Genomic DNA, 24,195 nt, shown 5'->3' with positions numbered 1-24,195 from the left:
AGCAAAACTGCCAGCATACAATGGTTGGTTGGTCTTATCAAAGCAACTTTAGTAATATGCTAGGTACTGAATTAATTATGTTACATTTTTTTGGCATTCAGTAAGTTTTTGTGCCACATTTATCTTTAAAAATGTTAAAGATCCTAATTAAAATAAAACAGAAGCTAGGATGCTGTAAAGCAAACAGAGCAAATCTCTAGTTTTATCTTTGTTTATAAAATGCCTTTGGGACCAACATAGGCCTCATAAGCATTCAATCAATGCTAAATTTGGAAATATGTTCATTTTGCTTGGGGAAGAGAAAGTTTTCCTAGCACAAAATATTCTAAAAACTTCAAGGACATGGAAAAAAGCCAACTCCGTAGTTACCTTTTGATAAACATTTGTGTTGTTCCTACCTTTACCACCATTTTGCTCATCAGAAAGATTACTTATTTCTGTTCCAGAAATACTGTTTTCTCTGTCAGCTGTACAAAATGTCCACACTGAAGCATTTGATGGATATTCTTCAGGGACTGAAAGAAGTGATGTTTATGTCTTATAAACTTGTTGAGAGAAATATGTGAAAGGCATTTCCAATATTAAATCAAATTGGTTCATCATGAATATAGCATAGTAATTCTTAAGTCTTCGATTTTCAACTAATTGAGAACAGAGATCCAAACTTATCTTTTTGCTTCTCCCAACTATCAAAAAACAATTTAGATTCAGTGCAGGTCCATGATGGACAAACAATTTAATATCAAATAACTGTATTGGTGTTTATCCCTAACATCCTAAAGCTTACAAATAGTCCTTACAACCACAATTGGGTCGAGAATTTCCATCATTAAGCATCATTAGCGACAGCAGTTCAGGCACTCCCCATTGCTGTCACTAACCAAATTCTATTGAAGTTAGCTGAGGATCCATCCATTATTCCAGGCTTGATCCCTTCTAGCCTCAAGTCTCAGTAATAGAGCAAATAGGGGTTGAACAAATAGGGCTCGAACAGTGGTGGGATTCAAATATGTGAACAACCAGTTCTCTGTGTGGATGCTGCTTCCGGAAGTCCATTCTGGGCCTGGGCAACAAAAAATTAGCTACTGGTTCTACCGAAGTGGTGTGAACCAGCTGAATCCCACCACTGGGCTCAAAGTTAAATGCTTTGGATTTTAATAGTAAGCCGGAAGTTCCAATTTGCATGTAATGCTAAACAAAAACTAAAAATAAAAAGTTATCTGATTGATTCCTGCTACAGTGTGGTAGCATAGAGCAGAACATGTTTATTCAAAATAAATTAGATTTTGAAGGATTTTGCCTTATTGTTGCATATTTCATTTGTTATTCCCATGGAAGTTGCAGTTTGTATTGGATGTTGCAACTAATCTGCTGATACAGAGATTACATATGTTCAAAAAGATTTATAAGGTAAAGGAATTACATGATAATTGTAACTTGCTAATTGCTTATTAGATGGAAGTTAAGGTATTGGTATGATATTAATCTTTAAAGTTCTAATGACTCTGATGGACAGACACTGTTTACTATTAAAATTTACCAGTGAATCCTTTTGAAGATACTTTAAGATCGAACCTTTCATTCTGACATGGCAAAGAACACTGAACAATAAAGAATTTGCTGAACATTTTAGGGTGTATGTTATACTGGACTGCTAATCACGATAAAAACCTGTAATTAACATATTGTGTACTATTTTATAGAATTCTTTTGTTTTACAGATTTTTCTTTTATATATTTTAGGTTTACTAATTTTCACTTGCATTATAAGAAGCTTTGTGTAGCTTATGCATGTCCAGGCATGCATTCAGGGCATATTGCATAACATTTGCGGAACAGTATAGTTTGGGCATGCCTAGGCATGCTTAGGCTGAATGGATGCTGCCTGGAAAGGTTATCAAAGCAGCTCGCATGCACAGATGCTACTCATTTCATTGATACCAGTTTCCATGTATTTTGATATGATTTTTCTACGCATAGAGTTGTATATGTACATATAATTTATATAACAACTAAGCCAGTAAGTAACAAGTAAGTCTTGCTATAGGGCAATTGGTGATAGCAGAAATATTTTGCAAGTCTCAGAAGAGCTGTGATGTGTTCTGCTACATTTGTGGCAAGTACACTTTAAGCCTCAAAAATGCCCCATGACTGGACTTGTTAAGAAAGCATTTAAACTGTACTTTGGTTGTAAGATTGGCAATCAATACAATCATTGCCATTTGCTGGTTCGTCTGCTAAAAGTAAGACATAAATTAATACCCCAGTCTGCCTTCAACCATGAAACCAGTGCCTCATGACAAACAGTCTGCCAGTATCAAAGCCACCAGAGAAATAGAGGTTAGATGAAACAGATGAAGATGGTGTACCGGCCAGGCACGGACATTCACAATGATCTGAATTTTGAACTCTGTATATTTTGTGAGCCTCATCTCATAACACAATCAAAACTAAATAACCTGGTCAGAGATTTAGGTTTGTCACATTCCCGTTTTATAGAAATCTGTTTTTACACAATGGCAGTGTTCACCTTTCAATACCTGTTGGCTACACTGCATTCATGAAAGAAACATATAGAAACATGGAACTGTTGTTGAAGCACATCCAGTACAGCAAGTATAACTGGAATATTTGTGACGTTCTAAAAGTAGTGGCTCCGCTGCTTGGAATGCTGTTTGCATATATCAGGTACTGTTGTTACGTATGTGAATAGGGCAGCAATGCAAGAGAATCATATTAAAAAGAAATTTGCCACTCTAAAAGACTTCGGTTCCAGGATAGAAAAATGTGGCACATGAACAAGTTTTTGACCAAACAAGGATATTTTTGCCTCTGCCTCACATAAAACTTGAGCTGTGGAAAAATTTTATGGAAGTGGTAAGGAAGGTTAAGGTTTTTGTTATTTGAGACAGATGTTTCCAAGAATAACTGATAACAAGATTAAGGAAGATATTTTGGTTAGTCCACAGATCAAATATGTCATCAGTGACAAGCAGTTTAAAGGCCTATTAATGGAAGTAAATAGCCTGAAAAGCATTCAAAGATGCGTTAAGAATTTTTTCTGACAACTACAGTCCCAAATTACATTGAACTGATTGAATCTTACAGCATACAAGACCATAAAATGCAACTGAACAGTTATTTTCTGCATTGACAGTTGGACACTTCTGAAAATCTAGGTAATGAACACAGTGAAAGGTTTGATCAGGACATTGCCACAGTGGAAAATGTGTATCATGGCAACTGGAATCAATTAATGCTGGCTGACTATTGCTGGATATTGGAGCATAGGACAGTGAATACAAACAAAAATCAGCAGCAAAATATTTAGCCATGTTGAACTCATGCAGGGTGACACAGTGACATTTTGTATAAAATCATTTTGTATAAAATTTTTATTTTTAAAAAAGGAGTCACCTTTTTTTGCTACACCAGGGTGATTCTCTAATTATATTCATAATTCATTTCACGGTCTTTTTAATCTATGTCAGACGTCAAACTCATGACGTCACGTGACATTGCGTGACGTATTGGAGCTTTTTCTCCTTTGCCGGCAGTGGGGTGGGTGCGGTTTCCTGATGATGCATCCGGCCCGTGGGCCGGCAGTTTGACACCTCTGATCTATGTAATCTAAAAAGTATGTAATTTCAGATTGTACTTGCAACATCAACTTTAATTGGGAAAAACATGGCAATGTGAATGGGGGAAAACCTTGCACTTTCAGAAAAGGAGATATTTCTGTCTCCTTTCCTCAAAAGTAATATCCACAACAATCTGATGCAGCCTACATATAAAATGGAAATTTTCTGTCATTTGCTCAAAAAGAAGACCCAAAAAGATAGAAACAAAGCTTCTAAAGTTTAAAAATCCTATATATTTATTATTTATTAAATCAATTTTAAGAACTAGCCCTTCTCAAAAGCAAGCAACTCTAGGCAGCGTAAAACAGATACTTACGTAGATACTTCCCAGCTTCCCATGTATAACAAATACTTTCCAGGTTCCTATCTTGTCCCCAGGCTTTATATCTATATCTGGAAACCAATCCTGGAGGTGTTTTCCTTAACAAATGCATGTATGTGTCAGGCTTGCATATATTTGTGGAAATATGCATGTTTATATGCGAGTTGACTAGGTGACAAATTTTGTAAATATCCTAATATTTTCATTTATTATTGCAAAAATACTAATACAGCAAATATTGTCAGTCCTATCATATAGATCAGGCTAAGATTCAGGTGCTGTCCTTCAATCTAATGCAGTGTAATTGAATGATTATTAGTGGAAGTTATCTGTAAAATAAGATGCCCTACCTAATTGAACATGCGCACAGACATATACACAGAGGAAAAGAGACTTTGGAAATGTGGCATAACAAGCATAAATGTATGCATATTCTGTTGTAAAGAATTCAGTATTTTGTTCCCAGTGCTGAATGCTATTCTGTCCCTTTCTCTTTGTGGAAAGGAATGGATTGATGAATGACATTGGAATTTGGTTGAAAGCATAACTAAAATTATGTAGTATGACTCACTGAGATTTCTAGGTAAATAAATTTAGGAATCTTAGTCCTGTTCAGTCAGTATAAAGGGTGACTTCGTCCAGTGAACTGTCTTTTTATCCCTGGAAGACCCTGATTTTCCAAAAAAGAGAAAGCCTTTGTGGATAAAGGAGACTCTGCATTCCAGAGACTGAGCTTCTACAGTGGATGATGATAAAAGAAAGAAAGGGTTATCGTGCTTTTCCCAACCTCCCTCAAGGGACATCAGAAGCTTTGGTCTTATTCTTTCTCCCTCAACTGTTTTCTTGATTTTCATTTTCAACTTAGGTGCTTGCTTTCAATTGCATTTTCCTTCGTTGTTCTATGCTTAACAGTTTTGTAGTCCGCCTCTCCCTATTAACCAGTATTTAAGAAAAATATAAACTTTTTCATTTCTGGTAAATACAATAATTGCTTTTCTACTCTTATAATGGCCCACCTAGCACTTACATAAAAGAGACAGAGTTGGCAAAGGCTATGCTGAATAGAATCTGATTTTTTGCCTGGTAAGAAATCAAAAAGAAATGAGTCAGTTAAGGGTTAGTCAAAACATGGAATAAACAATACATTTTCATATATTCTTTTCGAACAAAGTATTTCTGTTTGTTTTGTATTGTCATGCCTAAGAAGTAAAACCTGAAACTGCAGCTTTTTTCTGTCTTGGAACATTTTTTGGGTTTTGTAAAGTTGGCTAAATAATGCCTAATTAAAATGCAAATCATAATCATGATAATGTTGCTACATTATGCTTAGAAGTATTTTAAGTGGCTGGTTTACAAGACAGAGCAAGCAACAGGAATTGCATAGTTACACAACAGATTTACTCCCTTTTTATACTAATTATCAGTTTTTGTTTTCTGTATCAACAGGTCCTCCTAGCAATGCATGCAAATGTTGAAGACAGAGGTATCAAAGGAGATATAACACCTTTAATGGCTGCTGCTAATGGAGGCCATGTCAAAATTGTTAAGTTGCTGCTAGCTCATGGTGCTGATGTCAATGCACAATCTTCAACAGGTAAATATATTATAAAGACATGGAGGGAATGTAAGAGCTTGGAACTCTCTGTTATTAATATATAGAAGAATTTATATGCAGATTTATTTAATACCAGTTTGGAAAAAGTATGAATTTTTGCAGAGGTTAACATGTAGGGCAGTGAGAACAACTGAAATGTTGATATAGTTAAGCAAGGATATTTTTTAATTCACTTAAATAAATTTTCTTTGTGAACATTATATAAAGATGTTGAACGATGCTCAAAAATGTTGCCAAGGTTTTCACATTTGCTTTATAAAGGCTGTCAGAATTTGCTAACATTTAGAATATGATGTATGATCTGACATAGTATATCCTTTCTGTGCAGTGCTTTGGATTCAATTCAAAAATTGAGATGTTGGTATGCGGATGGAGCAGCTCCTAACTCCTAAGAACAGCTGTGTTTTGGGAGGTGCACAGCTGAAGCTGCTGGACCATCCTTGAAAAAGACAACTATCTTTAGCAGTTGCAGGCAGGTGCTATGTATATGCTCATGGACACTTTAAAGAACCCTTTTTGGGATCAGATCCAGATTATTTGATCCTTGAATTTGAAACTACATTCGTTTGTGTCGCCTTCATGTAGAGGTGACACAAAAAGAATTGTGTGACCTCCTAGCATAAAGCTTTCCATCAAAGGTGAATTTAAGTCACTTCTCATAGGCCTAATAATAGAAAAGAACATAACTGAAAAGAACATAAGTTCAGTACTTTCTTAGATAGAAAATAAAAGAAATCTATACATCCATCCATCCATCCATGACAAGATTTCTGATTATTCTCCATACTAAGCTAGCATTCCCCTCTTTAGTAAATTTATAAAGACTAGTTATTTACTTAAACAATTCTTCCATATTTTGGGGAAGGCCACAGTTCTTCCCTGATCTAAATTACATCGTTTCTATGAAAGAGAAATATTTAGTTTTATACTCTTTGCTTTTTTTGCCAATTCTCAAAGACAACAATCAGCAAAGAGGGAAAGGACTAGAAGCACTCAGGTATTGGCTTTGACCTTAATTGTAGTGTCAACCTTTCTTAGAAAAGCTATGAGCGTATATACTATGGTCTCCTGAAATGCTTAGTATTTTTCATTATGTTTATTTTTATATCACCTATGATCCTATCTTTCTTTGTTAATATTGCTAATTGCCTTCAGTTTTTCTCCACTTGTCTCTATTTGAAATACGGATTGCTCTTCTAGAAGACTATTTAACCAGAATAACATGCTCAGCTTTAGCTACTGGCTTATTTATGCACATAATGATTGAATTAAAAGTTGAAAGGAGTTCAGTTTTCAGTACTTAGCAAGTTTGGTACTCATGATTCGCTATTTGAATCTCTGAGGAAACAATTACAGAAATCACAACCAGATAATTGTAATTATTGAAACATTTACAACACTGCCTTCTCTGGGAGCTCAAAATATCTTCTGGTACAGTGAAAATCACCAATAGTGAAATAAGTATGCAATAAAAATCCTCATTACAAGATCAGTGCAAATAGCAAGTTTAAAACATGTTCTGAATGTTTCAAGCTAGTCTGTCTTGGCAATTTTTTTCTGCAACAGTTAGGTGACTTATCAAGGAAATGTGTGTCCAGGTGAAACTTAATTCAGGGTTTTTTTGACCATATTTAAATGGCTCTCAACTGACTCAATTAAAAAAAAGGTATGATATCATGGACATATTTATGTAGTTTTCTTGGCAACAGTACAGAAATGATCTGCTGTTGTCTTTTCCCTCATTTTTTGACTTTCCAGTCTAATCTATAGTTTTAGGATTTTGTGGTGGCCTTCCATCCAGAATATAATTCTGCTTAGGATTTAAGATCACTCCAGTTGAGTTAAATGCTGCTTCAGACCACACTGTCACAGGTATTATATTTTTTAACGTATATGTCACGGGTTCTTTTTAAACTACTCAGTTTGATTGACTCAAACTCAAAATATCCATCAAAAGCACTGGACTCTAGCTAATTGAATATTTATACTTCCCTTTAAGTGTTGGGGAGATATTTTAGTTTGAAAGAAATATCCAAGATATAAAAGTGAAACATACAACATGTGCAAGTTTTTTCTATGTTTCTATTTTCGTATACTACATACTATTTATGTTACCATTTGTGGTATACAGTGTTCTCTATACTATATACCTAGCAGTCTGCTCTTCCCCAGTGTACATCCAGTTATGTCCTATATGCATCTGTGAGCTTGACATAACTTCCCTGAGTGGGACCTTAAAAAGCTCAGTACAGTCTCATTATACCTTTTGTGACAAATATTATTTTACGATAGAATACTATCAGCATAAAATGGCTACCATTTTATAATAATACCATCACAACTTGGATTTTAAGAGTATAATAGGATAATGCTAATGTTTTTATTTTAAAAGTTTTGATAAAGCTTTTATTACTGATTTTAACTACAAGGTTGGTAGTAATGGTAACTGTAAATTAACATTTTAAAAGTAGTGTAGCCAAATTTTAATGTTAAATAAAAGAAATAAAAAGGATGTGATGAAATGGAAAAGGGTTATTTAGACAAGGGGTTTGTGTGTATATGTATGTACATACATATAAGTTTAATTTGTATATGTGTACATACACATACACTTAATTATTAAATTTATATGCTTCTTACTATTAATTCTGGGCAGCTTTGGAGTAAGACCTACTGCACATACGAGGGCAATTAGGAAATAAACCTCCATTTGATTATCAATGACAGACACTACAACATTATATTACTTTCTGACGTAATTGCCTTTCAAATTGAGGCACTTGTCATAATGTCTTAACAAGGTTTGAAATTCCTTAGTAATAGTCACTTGGCGCCAAATCTGGGCTATAGGGTGTGTGTGTTCAAAAACATCCCAATGGAACTGCTTCAAAAGTTTTTGGGTGCATCTAGTGGTGGGTGGGCATGCATTATCATGAACCAACACCACATTGGAAGTGGTGCCATAGAAAATCCCGCCAAATGTGAAGATGCCAAAGGAGTGCTGCTAGTGAAGTTCATGGAGCGTGGTTCGACCATCAGTTCAGAAGTCTACTGTGAAACATTACGAAAACTCATCCATAACAAGTGTTGGGGTATGCTGATTTCTGGTGTGGTATTGGTTCATGATAATGCTAGCCCACACACCGCTAGACACACTCAAGAACTTTTGAGCAGTTCCGTTGTGATGTTTTTGATCACCCTCCCTATAGCCTAGATTTGGCGCCAAGTGACTACTACTAAGGAATTTTTTACCTTGTAAGACGTTATGACAAGTGCCTTAATTTGAATGGCGATTATATCAAAAAGTAATGTAATGTTGTAGTTTTCTAATGTATATAATAAAAGTTCTGTATTTGTAAGTGTCTGTCATTGATAACCAAATGGAAGTTTTATTTCCAAATTGCCCTAGTATTTATAGTAGTTATTTAAGTCAGCTCACTTGGCTAAAATCTGGATTCATGTCATGAGCTCATTTTGATGGACTCCATTTGACAATTTCCTAAGGCAGGTACATAACGTGACTTTATTTGGAAAAACTGACATGTGACTCAGGGGCCATTAAAACAATGGCCCATATTTTTTGCTTATTATAAGGATATTCATTCAGAGTAGTTCACTTTTAAATAAATATCAAATCAGTATGAGTTTTATTTGTAAATCAGACCAGTTGGATTGGTGCACATGGCATCTGCAATGTTGGGACTTTTTCCTGCCTTTCCTGTCAAAAGAGCTTCCAAGGTTCTGGAGCAGATTTTTGGAGGACTGTTAGCAGGAGCTGCAGGAACATAGACTGTCAAAAATTGCTTCCTTTTCTAGTTTCTAAAGTAGTTTATGAATCAGTAAACTTACACTACTTAAGAAAGCAGCTGAAATGATGAAAAGGCTTTTCATACAAACTTTTGTAATCCAAATGGTGATCCAATGTGGTTTAATCATGAAGCTGTTGGACCAGTATTGGGAAAAATAGATTCAAATGGCTTTGGGTTGATCTGTGAGCCAATCTCACAGTGTTTATTGTTGTTAAAAAGGGGGAGAAAGGGCTATGCATACTTTGGAACATCTGGAGGAAATACCCAGGATGTGCATCTTTCAAATAAATGCATTTAAATGAAGTAATAATCGTTTTGTATTGTAAATACAAGCTAAATATTGTGAGATTCTTAGACCAGAATATAGAATAACATAGTTGTACATGATCTTAGAGGTCTTTTAGTCCAACCTCCAACTTAGGCAGGAGACCTTATGTCATTCTGGACGAATGGCTGTCCAATCTCTTCTTAAAACCTCTAGTGATGGAGCATTCACAACTTCTGAAGGCAATAGTTGCATTGATTAATTGTTCTAACTGTCAGGAAATTTTTCCTTATTTTTAGGTTGGATCTCTTTGATAAACTTCCCTCTGTTGCTTCTCGTCCTGCCCTCGGGTGATTTGGAGAATAGGTTGATTCTCTCTTCTCTGTGACAACCCCTCAAATATTGGAAGACTGTATCATGTTGCCCCTCATCCAGTGGTGGCGAACCTATGGCACGTGTGCCAGAGGCGGCACTCAGAGCCCTCTCTGTGGGCACGCACAACATCACCCCAGCCCCGCCACTCCCCCTCCTCACTAGCAGCCCCGCTGGAGAAGAGTCGCCCCAGGCGCAGCCTGCACGGAGCAGCACAGCCAAGGACATGGCAGCTGGGCAGCAGGGACAAGACTGTCCTCACGCCCCATCGCGTGCAGATGATGTGGGGCATGGACAGAGGGTGTGGCCATGACACTGCTGGGCCACCTGAGCGATCTGTGGCAGGCCATGGAGGCGGTGGGTGGCCCTGAGGGCTGGAGAGGCAGGGGCGAGGTAGTTTTGGGGCACTTGGTCTCTAAAAGGTTTGCCATCACTGCCCTAGTCCTTCTGTTCATTAGACTAAACTTACCTAGTTCCCAGTTATTGAACATTTTTTATATAGACCAATTGTTAAAGGCCGTGGCAGAGACAAAAATTGAATTTAGGATTTATTATACTGTACTGAATAACATTATCACCTCATTGCCTCTCATATATATACTAATGTTTGAAGTATAAATGCATATCTGAATAAATCTCTATTTTTTCCTAAATAGGCAATACAGCACTCACTTACGCTTGTGCTGGAGGCTATGTAGATGTTGTGAAGGGCCTATTAGAATCAGGTGCTAGTATCGAGGACCATAATGAAAACGGCCACACTCCCCTTATGGAGGCAGGGAGTGCTGGACATGTAGAAGTTGCTAGAGTTCTGTTAGAAAATGGAGCTGGAATCAATACCCATTCCAATGAATTTAAGGAAAGTGCACTTACGCTGGCTTGCTATAAAGGTAAATATTGTAATCTATCAGTAATTAACCATATTCTTAAGTAGAAATTTCTGCTGAACAGTGTTTGATTGATTTTGATTATTTGCTCTATTTTTCTTGCAATAAATACATTGAATAATGTACTTGTATTTTTTAATTTAAATCATATTAAATATGATTAATACTTAGCTCTCTATATTTTATCTTAGTCAGGATGGTATTCTAATGCTTATGGAAAGAATATTTAAATTTCAAACTTTCAGTACTAAAATACGTAGCTAAATAAAATACAAGAAAACTTTTGTTGAATGTATTTTATTGGATAGAGATGGCATCCAATATATAAGGATTGCTTTCCAGTTGTGAATGTGATTTGCATTTCCCAGAACTAGAAATACATTGAAACAATGAAAGACTTACAAAATCAATTACAATTATTTGATCACTGAAAACTGTAAGACAGCAAGCACAATAGAAAAAGGTTTTTTTTCTTACATAGTGTCTGTCTGCCTGTCTCTCTTTTTCTTTCTCTCTCTCCAGCATTCTGTTCTTTAAAGAAAAAAATGAAAGTCAAAAAACTCACTTGGATTCTTGAATCACTTTTATTATTGTTCTGACAATTTTTTATTTTCATTTTTCCCCAATTTTCATATTCAACATTGAAAGTCAGTGTCTTTGTATTTTCTCATGAGGAAATGTTTCTAGATTATCTGTTTTCTAGACCCCTATAAGAGTTTGTATTTGAGGGTATACCTAGTTGTGCCTTTTCCAGAACTCTGGTTTTCTCATTCATTGAGACAGAGACTAAAACTTTTTATTATAGGTCTTCTGAATGCTAATGAAATAACTAAAATACATTCCCCATAAAGGTTTTGAGAATTCTTACTCTTTTGGTTATTTAGATGGTATCTTTGGCATCCTTGGTGAATAAATATATGTGATTATGAACTGAAATTTTCAGTGAATTCTGAAGTTTGGGATTTTTTTTCTCTTTTAGGCCATTTAGAAATGGTGAGGTTTTTGCTGGAAGCTGGTGCGGATCAGGAACATAAAACAGATGAAATGCATACTGCATTAATGGAGGCATGCATGGTAAGAGTCATCAAAAGTAAGGCAAATATATCAAGTTTGGTTTAATTTACTTGGTAGTTTTAAAATTTAAAAAGCAGTGCAACAATTTACTTATATTTCCTTTGGTGAAAAGGCAACCAAATTGCATGTAGCCCCTTGAGTTACATTGGGGGGGGGGAAAATTACCCTCTCGTTTAAACAGTTGGAATGGTATTTAAAAGAGTAAAATGAAATCATTAAACTGTAAGGCAGACATTTTTCCCGATTAAAAGTTTCAAAACTATTCCTCTTGAAAAACTTACTTTTTTTGATTGGGGTTGGCTTTTTTAAGACATAAAATTAGTATCTTTGCAGAGATTTAAAACACTTAATTTATTTCTTTAAAAACAAATAAATTGGGCCAATTTTTCAGTTTTTCTTCAATCAAGCTTGAGTATCATAAGTAAATTCTCCATCTCTACTAGAAAAACATAGTTTTCTTTTCCTCCTGTGTCTACCTCAAATATGCTAAAGGGTTCTGTTAGTGTCTGGAATAAATGTGAGATACCAAAAAAAAGTCCCTTCAGAGACATGAAAGTGTATTTCATTTTAGCCCACACATTATTTGCTGGAGGAGCATTTTTATCCAGCTTTTATGTTTATTTTACTTGGGATCAATGGCTAGTAGCCTTGATGGCACCATAATGTCTGAAGGCCATCTGATAGAAAATTAGTGGGCTCCCTTGGTTGGCTACTGTGAGAAGAGACTGTTGGACTACATAAGCCAGGGTCTGATCCAACAGAATACTTTCCATGTTGATATATACTTTTATTTTTGCTTTCTAGGATGGACATGTAGAAGTTGCTCGTTTACTCCTTGATAGTGGTGCTCAAGTAAACATGCCTGCTGATTCCTTTGAATCTCCATTGACTTTAGCAGCCTGTGGTGGACATGTAGAGCTGGCTGCTTTATTAATTGAGAGGGGGGCAAACTTAGAGGAAGTAAATGATGAAGGATATACACCATTAATGGAAGCTGCCCGAGAGGGTCACGAGGAGATGGTAGCATTGCTTCTTGGTCAAGGTAAAAGTATAGTAACTGCATCAATTGCAGGGCTAAATATTTCTCAATTTCTTGGATTTTTTTGTAATTATGAAAATATAGTTTATACAAAATGCATTTCAAGAAATTCATAAATAGTGATTTGTTCATTGTTGTATAATATGTGATATCAAATATTAAAATATTTTTACGTGAGAATACTTTGGGTATTCTGATTATTTTAAATAATATAGCAGTAACAGCAAATGCATATCTAGAAAGTTGTCAGTCAGTCAGAAAGGTAAATTTATATTTTGTGGGTCCACTTGACTAATTTCTAATCCTCTCATACAGATAGTCCTCAACTTAAGATCACAATTCAGCCCAAAATTTCCATTGCTTTGCTCCATTTTATGATCTTTTTTGTCACAGTTGTTATATGAATCACTGTACTTGTTGAGTTAGTAATATATGAAATCACATAGCTTCCCTGTTGACTTTGCTTATCAGAAAGTCACAAAAGGGGATCACATGACTCTAGGACACTGCAAACATCATAAATATGAGTCAGTTGCCAAGTGGCAGAATTTTGATCACATGATCGTAAAAATGGTCTAACAGTATAACAGTATAACTTAGAATGGTCATATGACAAATTGTTGTAAGTCGAGGACTATCTGTTATATAAGAAATTGTGTCTGTTGATTTTAATTAGTATTAACACTAATGCTATTTGTAAACATTGTTAGACCTAATTATTGTAAGTGTTTTCTTAAAAGGCTTAACATAGTATATCCATGCTAGTTTAAAGAACTGTTTTGAAATCTTAATTTGGTACTTATGTATTTCTGTTTTCAAGGAGCTAACATCAATGCTCAGACAGAAGAAACCCAAGAAACTGCCTTAACTTTAGCATGCTGCGGTGGTTTTTTGGAAGTAGCTGACTTCCTAATCAAAGCAGGAGCTGATATAGAACTTGGCTGTTCAACCCCTTTAATGGAAGCTGCTCAAGAGGGTCACTTGGAGCTAGTTAAATATTTATTAGCTGCAGGTATGGCATTAATCTCTGAGCATTTATTGTCTCAGATTGAAACAGAATTTTAATAAAGCCTTGCTATCTATGATTATTTTTGCCTTTTGGATATACCTTTTCCTTATATGCCACTGAATCCAAGTATCAGTTTGGTTTGCTTGCTGGTTTATTTTTGGGGGAAATATCTATGCAGTAAGAGGATTTTCCCCCCAATAATAATTGGGCATTGCATTATTTGAATATTTACAATGAGATTTATATAAACTGTCCTAATAGAGAACATTGAGATTTATTTATTTTTTTCTAAGAATAATGTTATTAATATTACTTCAGGAGCTAATGTGCATGCAACAACAGCAACAGGCGACACAGCACTAACATATGCCTGTGAAAATGGTCATACCGATGTTGCAGATGTATTGCTTCAAGCAGATGCTGATTTGGTAAGCTACTAATTTTGTAGTCTCTTACTGTGTTTGATATTGACCAAATCAAAAATAAGATGTTGAATATTAGCATGATTCCCCCCCCCTCCCTAAGAGATAAAACTATACTATGAGATGAGAACTCATAGTCTTCTGGTTTTTAGTCGGGTGCCTTAACCACTGCACCAAACTGGCTCTCATACAAACATAGAATTATTTAAACATACTAGATACTTTCTAGTAGTAGCACTACTTTTGTCATACATTTGCAGTTTCATGTGACTTATTAAGAAAAAGTTTCATTTTCTAAAATGGCATCTCTTCTTTCTTCTGAAAAATTGTGCCTGGTGCTCCCCCTTTCCTTATAGTGTAAGTTTTGGATTTGAGAACTGTACTGCATGACTTTTTCATAAGTTCCCACTTTTTCATATAGTTTAGCCAGGTTTCAGAAATGGAGGGGTATATATATATTGTAATAATAAAGAATAAAAAATAAAAAATTCTGGTGAGAATATGAATGTATTGTCTGAGAGTACAAGATAATTGTAAACTATACAGCATATCCAATTTAAATTAACCAATGGCAATTACACTATTATAAGGACAGAGTAAAAATGCAGTTTAAATTATAAAGTAATTGCCCACATCTAATGTAAAGTGATTGAATATTGTTTTTTCATCAGCCAAACTCTATCCCATTGGATCTATCAATTGCATATCAAACCCTGTTTTTGGAGTTGGTTTCTGCTGACAAGACTAAAACTGCTGTTGGTATACTAAGTGCCATAGGCATCTGGAAAATGTTGGAATTTCTGAGGCTTTTAGTCCTGGCTGATTTCAGCTTCTGTGCCTGGGTCCAATGTGGTTTGTGATTTCATGATCTTGATGGCAATTAGGAGCTTGTGAAAAGTAACTGACACTAATCTACTTCAAAGGGGACATGCTTGACTTGTTCTTTATTTTAGAACAACTAAGATTTGATTTGAGCTGTTCTACTGTTCTCACTGTTAGGAAATTTCTCCTTAGTTCTAGATTACTTCTCTTCTTGATTAGTTTCCATCTATTGTTTCTTCCCTTGATTTTTGGTGCTTTGGGAAATAGGTTGACCCCCTTCTTTAGTTGTAGCCCCTCAAATATTGGAACACTGCTATCATGTCTCCCCAGTTCTTCTTTTCACTAGACTAGACATACCCAATTCCTGCAACTGTTCTTCATATGCTTTATCTTCCAGCCCCCCTAATCATCTTTGTTGTACTCTTCTGCACTTTTTCCAGAGTCTCTACATCTTTTTTATAATACAATGACCAAAACTGGATACAGTATTTGAGTGTGGTCTTACTAAGGCTTTATAAAGATGTACTAATACTTCATGTGATCTTGATTCTGTCCTTTTAACGCAACCTAGGATTACATTGGCTTTTTTTGGCTGCTGCCGCATACTGCTGGTTCATATTTAAGCAATTGTTCACTAGGATTCCAAGATACAATTACTGCTATTGATCCAGTTTTTACCTAATCTGTATCTGTACATAGATTTTTCGTGCCTAAGTATAAAACCTTACTTTTCTCTACATTGAATTTCTTGTTTTCTTTTTTTGTATATATTTTATTGGTATTTTTAATATAACATAAATCATTCAGTAATTTGTAAACAGTATGTTGTCTGGGTAACATTTATAAGACAATCTTTAACAATTGATTTGTATAATCTATATTCCATATGTTAATTTCATTTGATTTCCCCTTTCCCCAAAGTATCTTTCTTTACAAAACATTAGATTAAGACGATTCTCATTATTTTGATAAACAACAATTAAGTATATAGTTTTTCTAATAATCCTATTTGTCATTTTAGTTGCCTTATCATAAATCCTGTTACCATGCTTATTTCAGCTTATTTCTCCCCCCAAAATTCTAAATATTCTTACTAGTGACAATTTTCTCAACAATTAACTACATTTACCTTGGTGGATTTAATTCTGTTTTTTCCATATAAACCCTCTCATACTTTTATATCTCTTAATAAGTAAAAAAGGAGAAGGAGAAAAGAAAAGAGGAGAGAGACAAAAAAGAGGAAAAAAAGCAAAAAGCACTGAGATACAAAAAATAACATACGACTTAAAATATGTATCCCTCCTAAATTATTATATATTTATTCCCTCAATTTCTTATTCTTTTTGACCATAGCTGAGAATGTATTTAATCTATTTAAACTTTAAGCATTCCATTCAGTAGATCTAGTCATCTAATCCTTTAACTCTCATTCAAAACACATTTTTAATGCTTTTCTTATCATCACATTTAAATAACTAAAACATTTGCTTTCTTTAAATCATTTCAAACTTTTTTTTACAGAAAGGAAAAAGAAAAAAAAAACATTAATTTAAAAAAATTCATCCCTCTAGGAGTAATATATTCCAAAGTTTTTCCATTTCTTTAGCCATATTCAAACAAATGTTTCTTATTGTATTAGTTAACAAAAAAATTCCTTTCTAAGAGTAATATATTCCAAAGTTTTTCCATTTTTAGCCATATTCAGACAAATGTTTCTTTTTAAGTATTCTCTCTCATAACTCCCTTCATCTATTTTTTTTATTTCCATTTTAATCTTTTTTCTCTTGCCATTGCCTTTCTTAATCAGTATGTTTTGCTGCATCATTCGTTTCCCTGTAAGGTATTTTTTCTTATTCTTTTCCTTGTCTTCAAAGTTGTTTGGATGTGTTGAAATATTTCCCATTTGAATTAAATCATGATTTTTTATTTTATACGGTTCCATCTTTAAGTCTCTATCCTCAGAATCATGTTCAATCATCTCTACTGTATTTTCCTGGGAAATTTCTGGAAGTGAAATTAAGTTGGAGATAAGTTGATTCATACTCTCAAGGTTGTTCTGTATTTCTTTGTGGTTTAAAATCATTGTCCTTTGAAATTGTTGCCGCTTATCATATGTTTCCTTTTGTAAAGTATTCATTGCCTCAGATTTGTTACTCTCACTTTGTTTACACAGCTGCATTTTTAAGAACTTTGAGGGTCAGAGGAAAAAAAAATCCTTACCCACCAGTAGGTGTCAGCGTTTGCTCATTTTTCAGGTCTTTCTAGTCTTTTTTTTTCTCTCTCTAAAGGGTAAGTTTTGCCACTTCCGTTAACCAAAAGGAGGGAGTAAAATCCCTCTCCTTTTTTCCCCCCTGGAGATCTCTTATTTTTGGGACTTTCTTCTTCAGGAAAATAGGTAGGATAGAGAAAATCAATATTCTTACCCAGATTCAAGCATGCTGTTTAAGATCCGCTTAATTTAAAAGCTTATGACTTCCGTTGTTTTCACCTATGGCTGGACATGGAGTTAACCAGCATTTTGTTCTGTTGGTTTCTGGGAGGCTTCTCCTGGACCATTCAGAGAGTCCACCGTCTCTCCTAAGTCCCTGGGATTTTCTTCCTTCATTCCACCCCTTCAGGGTGGGTTCTGGCCCCTTAGGGTCCCCAACAAAAAGAAATTTCAGCCGAGGGGTTCGGCATTCCGAATCTTCTGACTGCTCCGCTGAAAAACAGGAACCGGACTTCTGTACATGGAATTTCATTTTGTTAGATAGGGCCTTGTATTCAAATCTGTTGAGATGCTTTTGGATCTTGAACCTAGCTTCTGAGGTGTTGGCTGCCAGTTTAGTGTTGTCTACAATTTTGATGAAGTCACCTTCAATTCCCTCACCCTAGGCATTTGACAGATTTGAAAAGTTTCCGGACAATAGAGTTTCCTAGCAATTCTGTCTTCTACCTGGCCAATCTGTACAACTTTGTGGTGGTGGGGAATGCGCTGAGTATCATGCCATAACTTTATTTTCAGTGCTGCCATAATATGAAAGAATTTTTGGTAATACACAATAATAAATATTACCACGACAAAAAAAGCCAGCATCACAATAAATTTAAGTAATAGTTACAATCGAGGATAGGTACCTATAATCACAAAATAGAGTTTTAATAGGACAACTTTGTTAATATTTATTAAGAATATTTTTTAAAAACATGGATCTTGAACTTTTTTTGTTGCTATCCATAGCTTTGGGGAGGCATATGTGTTGTGGTTGCTTTCTTGATTGATTATTGTATAACTAAAGAATCACTTCAGGCCAAACAGCAACAAGGATACCCTGGTATTGCATTTTTCTCTGTCATAACCCAGTTGCCTTTAGTTCATTTGATCACCACATTGTTGCAGCACTTTCTAGTTTCTCCATCTTTCTAAATCTCAAACAACATGCTCTTCAAAATAGTGGACCGAAGACTATAGAGACTTTATTAGAAAGTTCCTTTTTCAGGCCTATTATTTTATCCCATAGTAGTTTATCCTTATGATATAGATAGTCCTCAATTCACAACCACAATTGAGCCCAAAATTTCTGTTACTAAGAGAGACAGTTGTTAAGTGAATTTTGCCTCGTTTTATGATCATTGTTGCCACAGTTTTTAGGTGAATCACTACAGTTGTTAAGTTAGTAATACAGTTGTTAAGTGAGCCTAGCTTCACCATTGACTTTACTTGTCAGAAGGTTGCCAAAGGTGATCACATGATCCTGGGACACTGCAACCATCATAAATATGAGTCAGTTGCCTATCATCTGAACTTTGATCAAATTACCATGGATATGCTGCAGTGGTCATAAGTGTGAAAATGGTCATAAGTCCCTTTTTTCAGTATCATTATAACTTAGAACAGTCATTAAATGAACTGTTGTAAGTCGAGAACATGCAAGCTTTGATAGAAATTTTTTTTTATTAATACAAATTTATTTTTCAAAGTTTGGAAATATTCCATCGTAATTATATGATGAGATCAGTAACAGATCACAGTGTTATGCATGTTTTGCTCACCCCACAAAAAATGAAAATCTAAAAAATTGAAACAATGTGAGACTTTTATTTTTTAAGTTTTTTCCCCTCAATGTTTTTGTTTTTATAGGAACATGAATCTGAAGGGGGAAGAACTCCATTGATGAAAGCTGCAAGAGCTGGCCATGTCTGTACTGTCCAGTTTTTAATTAGTAAAGGTAGGATTTACAAATAGTAAGTCATTTTCTTTCCACATTTTAATAACCTCTTCTTTTTAAAATGTAATTTTATTAAATATTACAATTACAGCAATAAAAACTAACCAAAAAAATTAAAACATAAAAAGAAAAACATACTTATTTTAACCTTGATCAAATAAACCAACTTTATAGTTTTTCCTTTTGCTTCTAACGGTCTTGAATTAGTCCCTTCAAATAATGTCACAAAATTTTTCTTTGTCCCTTCTCACAAAATTTTAGCAAGTCTGCCTTGTAAATCCAATTTAGGAAAATTATCCAGATCACTACCTTGGGCTTTTTTTTCGTATATCCCTTTTAATGATTAAACTATCAGCCAGTTTCTTTAGTGTAACATCTTTTTCCATGTCGTAACCTGTCATTTTATCCCCTTTAAAATTAATCTCAGTCTTATCAGGTAGAATTTAAACATAGTCTATCTATAGAAACTGAGACTCTTAAAATTAACTTCTGGTCCATTGTTCAAAAATATCTTTCAGTATGTCCAATGTTAAAATATTTTATAATTATAAGTCAGATTTAAGTGTTCTGCTTTAATTATAATCTTTAGTTCTCTCTAGTATCCAGTTTTTAAAATCTTACTATGTTTTTAAATTCAAAACAAAAACATTTTTCCATGCAAAAATTCTTTATAATTAATTCAAAAATCTTATTTCAAATTTATCTGGATGCTTAAGTCATTTGTGAAATCAAAATTTTAATCACTATTTTGCTGTTAATTCTCTTCCTTTTTTAAAAAAAATTCTTAAACCTGTAGTTAAAACTCTCTTTGCTAAGAATTGAAGAATACTCATCTGGGGCTGTAAAACCTGGTCATCCATTTCAAATAGTTGAAAAGTGGTTAACGATTTCCTAAAGTGATTAGAAAAGGAAGTATGTGAAATCAATATCCTTTCAGAGGTACCGTATATGATTAAGTTGGCTATTTCATCATCTCCCAGAACTCTTAAACCAGCCATAGACCACAGTCTTGCAATCTCCTTGTAAGAAGCAACTATCGGGAACACTTGTGGACCTTGTCAAGTACTCTCTTTCTTCAGAGTGGAATTCCAATCAACTCACCACATTTGTTAGTTCAGTTTTTCTCAGAACCATTTCAGTCTGCCATTTCTTTCCCAAAAGTGCTTTAATGGGCTTTTTTGGTTTGTTAAATATTTTAAGTTTTTCATCTTTTGATTTAAGAAAATTTCACTTGCTTCAGGTTTCTCATTACATGACAAATGTCTGCTAACCTTGAGTATCTGAAAAGTGAGCAGTTATATACTGTATGATATAACTTCAGATGGCAAAGATAATAATGAGCAATTGAACTCTACTTGTACTTAGTTCAATAAACAATAATACAAGAATCTAATTTCTAGAAAACTTGTGAGTTCTAAGAATTCCAAGCCCAAATAGCAGTTGATAAAAAAGGATCGAAATGGTTCCCTTTTTCCAAGGAAAACATCTCATTGTCTATATGAAAACTGCCAGAATCACCTTTAAGTAAACTTTTATATCTTGCACAGATTTTTAAGGGGAAAAAAAGTAGAGTTAAGTATCATATTATGACTAGATACAGGATTGTAACCTCAAATAGCAAAGGATAAAACTAGCAATTGTTTTTATTGTGTGAGTTACACTGAAGAGTTAAAAATATTTTAACTGGAAAGGTGGAAGTTCTGGAATCAATTTTGAAACATTTCTCTCCTATTTTATATATGAGAAAAAGAAGAGTTACAGGCAGAGAGCTTTGAATGGCTTTTGTTTTCCCCAATGCATTAATAACAGGAGCAAATGTGAACAGGACCACTGCTAACAATGATCATACAGTATTATCGCTTGCCTGTGCTGGAGGCCACCTGGCTGTTGTGGAATTGTTATTAGCTCATGGAGCTGATCCTACACACAGACTAAAAGTACGTGTTGGTTTTGTTTTGTTTTTCTTAATTTAATTACCTATTGTTTGAGTATTTCATTGAGGACAGATTTTGGAAGTTTGTCATGAGGAACCAAGACATAATAATGCATCATTTAAGCATTTTTCAATTGTAAATGTGGCTTAACATTTTTAAGGAGTTCTTACATTAAATATATTTTTAAATTTGTGTTCATTGTGTTCGATCTCCAGGTGAAAAGGCAAAAAAACCCCTCCAAAATAAATGGGCAGTTTAAACTACTGTTCAGTTATTGAGAAATAGTCTGAGTAACATTCGTGCACTTTAGATAACATTTATTAAGTTTTTGTCAAAAGAGATGCAAAGTATACTGTTTTTATTCCATTATTTCTTTATAGGATGGTTCAACCATGCTAATAGAAGCTGCTAAAGGTGGCCATACAAGTGTAGTTTGTTATCTGTTGGATTATCCTAACAACCTACTTTCTGCTCCTCCACCTGAATCTACACAGTTGACTCCTCCATCTCATGATTTAAATAGGGTACGACTGTTCTGGTTTTTATTATGCTTCATTTTTTCATATGCTAAAACAAAGTCCATTAATTTGAAAATAGACATTGTATTCAATAGATTTTTAGATGACTTGGTAAATTCTGATCAGCAATTACTATTATTAGTGACTTAATGACTAATGACTTTTACTTCCAAAGAAAATGTAGGAAAATGTTGATTAGGAGGTATTTTTTTCAATTTTTTACTTAGTTGTTTTTTTATCATACTATACCTACATTATTAAAATGTCTTATATTTGGATACTTTGTTAAAATGCTTCTGTTAGTACCAAGAATGTAAACTATTAATTGATAAAATATTTAAACCTGTAATAATACTTACTGAATTGTGAAATATTTATGCATGCTTCTCTCTGTGTTTTGACTATGCAGAAGAAAGAAAATAATTTTAGTGTCCGATGTTTTTTAGGCTCCTCGTGTACCAGTGCAGGCACTTCCCATGGTAGTTCCACCTCAAGAGCCTGATAAACCTCCTGCCAGTGTTACCACCACACTTCCCATCAGAAACAAAGGTTAGTTGTACCTCATATATTATTGCTACAAGATATTTTTCAGTGGAATACATTATTGGTATTTTTTTAAAAAAAATAAAATACTAAATTATGTTCATTTTAAAGAAAGAAATCTTCCTTTATATATAATAGTTGTGCTTCCAACTTCTGTTTTTTTTATAAATCAGATATTCTAGGGTAAAAAAACGGGGAAAATTATGATTTTTAAAAAATATTTTATGCCTGAATACAATTAACATTGAATTTCAGCTTTCACATTTGAATTTTGAATTTTATAAATTTTAGTACATCTTTTCTGTAAAATATTAAAAACTGCTTGCTGTTTATGGAAAAATTATTTTAAAATATGCTAGAGCAGGAGTGTCAAACTCAATTTCATTGAGGGCCACATCAGCACTGTGGTTGCCCTTGGGAGGCCGGGTGGGCGTGGCCTACTGGGTGGGCATTGCCAGCTCAACATCACTCGCTTCAGGGGTGCCTGGGTAGGACTGGGACAGATCTGAGCGTCTCCAGCAGTAGAGGATAGGACTGGGGCGAGCACCGGGACATGGTCCCTCCCACCCTCCCTCCCTTCCTTCTTCTGTTCCTTCCTCCCTCCCGCCCTCCATTCTTTCCTCCCTCTGTTCCTTCCTTCTTTCCTTTGTTCCTTCCTTCTTCCCTCCCACTCTCCATTCCTTCCTCCCTGTTCCTTCCTCCCTCCCTTTTCCCTCCCTCCCTCTCTCCCTTCCTTCCTCTTCTGTTCCTTCCTTCCTTTCTCCATTTCCCCTCCCTCCCACCTTCCCTTCCTTCCTCCGTTCCTTCCTTCGCCTTCTCAACTCTTTCCATCCCCCGCACTCAGGAAGGGGTGATGGGAAGGGGAGGGATTGCCAGCACTAATATGCTGCTGCTGGCCATTCCTATACCATGTGGGTGGGCAGGGGCAGTCCTGTTGAAAGGGATGCCTTGTGGCTGCAAGGCTGGAGGTGCTGGTGGGGGGGGGGTGGCACTGATCTACAACCTGGTTGTATCCATCAAAGCCAGAACACACGCAGCCTAAGATCCACTGGAACCAGCAAGGAGTGCTCCGCTGCCTCTGTCCTGCCCCCCATGTGTGCGCAAAGGAGATGGCCAGTGCTGGCATCCTGGTAGCCAGCAGGGAAACTGGACTCTACTTGCACGCACACCCAGGGGATGGGGTGGGACTACCCCATGGATTTAATGCTGAGTGCATTCCGGCTTTTATGGACACAACCAGGTTGTAGATCAGCGCCAACCCCCCACCACCATCACCTCCAGCCTCGCAGCCATGAGGCTTTCCTTTCACCGGGACAGACACCCCCCATGTGGGATTGCAAGAGCAATGGCAACATGGCAGCTCTGGCAATCTCTCCCCTTCCCATTATTCCTTCCTGTGCATGGGGGAAGGTAAGAGATGAGAAGGAAGGAAGGAAGTGTAGCAAAGAGGGGAATTGGGGGGGCTTGGTGCTGGCTGGGGGGCTTTCGGCAGAGAGGTCGGGAGCTCCAGAGGCCTCTTTGGTGGCTGGGGACGGGGTGGGGCTCTTGGGGAGGGATTTTTAAAGGGGAAGAGAAGATTGACTGGGAGAAGAAGATTTTAGTTTCTTTTTTCTGGAGAGACAAGCCAGAAGGAGGGAGAGCGAGATAGGAAGTTGGCAAAAGGCTTTTTTTTTCTCTCTCCAGAGAATAAACTTCCTACCTCACTCTCCCTCCTT

At 35.4% G+C, this 24,195-nt stretch overlaps 1 protein-coding gene across 2 annotated transcripts in view; it reads left to right on the top strand.

Annotated features, from left to right (window-relative positions):
• ANKRD17 (ankyrin repeat domain 17) overlaps nt 1-24,195 on the top strand; it is a 149,521-nt gene that overhangs the window by 75,352 nt on the left and 49,974 nt on the right. For both annotated transcript variants that reach the window (XM_081342915.1, XM_081342914.1), the window contains exons 5-14: nt 5,410-5,557; nt 10,681-10,914; nt 11,891-11,985; nt 12,790-13,027; nt 13,845-14,036; nt 14,352-14,461; nt 19,398-19,485; nt 21,295-21,422; nt 21,800-21,943; nt 22,384-22,486. In XM_081342915.1, coding sequence (XP_081199041.1) covers nt 5,410-5,557; nt 10,681-10,914; nt 11,891-11,985; nt 12,790-13,027; nt 13,845-14,036; nt 14,352-14,461; nt 19,398-19,485; nt 21,295-21,422; nt 21,800-21,943; nt 22,384-22,486 — 1,480 coding nt within the window. The remainder of the gene's footprint in view (nt 1-5,409; nt 5,558-10,680; nt 10,915-11,890; nt 11,986-12,789; nt 13,028-13,844; nt 14,037-14,351; nt 14,462-19,397; nt 19,486-21,294; nt 21,423-21,799; nt 21,944-22,383; nt 22,487-24,195) is intronic.

Source organism: Vipera berus (genome assembly GCF_964194415.1).
Source record: "Vipera berus genome assembly, chromosome: Z".
Classification (NCBI taxonomy): domain Eukaryota; kingdom Metazoa; phylum Chordata; class Lepidosauria; order Squamata; family Viperidae; genus Vipera; species Vipera berus.
Note: the sequence above shows the minus strand (reverse complement) of the source record. Positions and strands in the feature narration are given on the sequence as shown.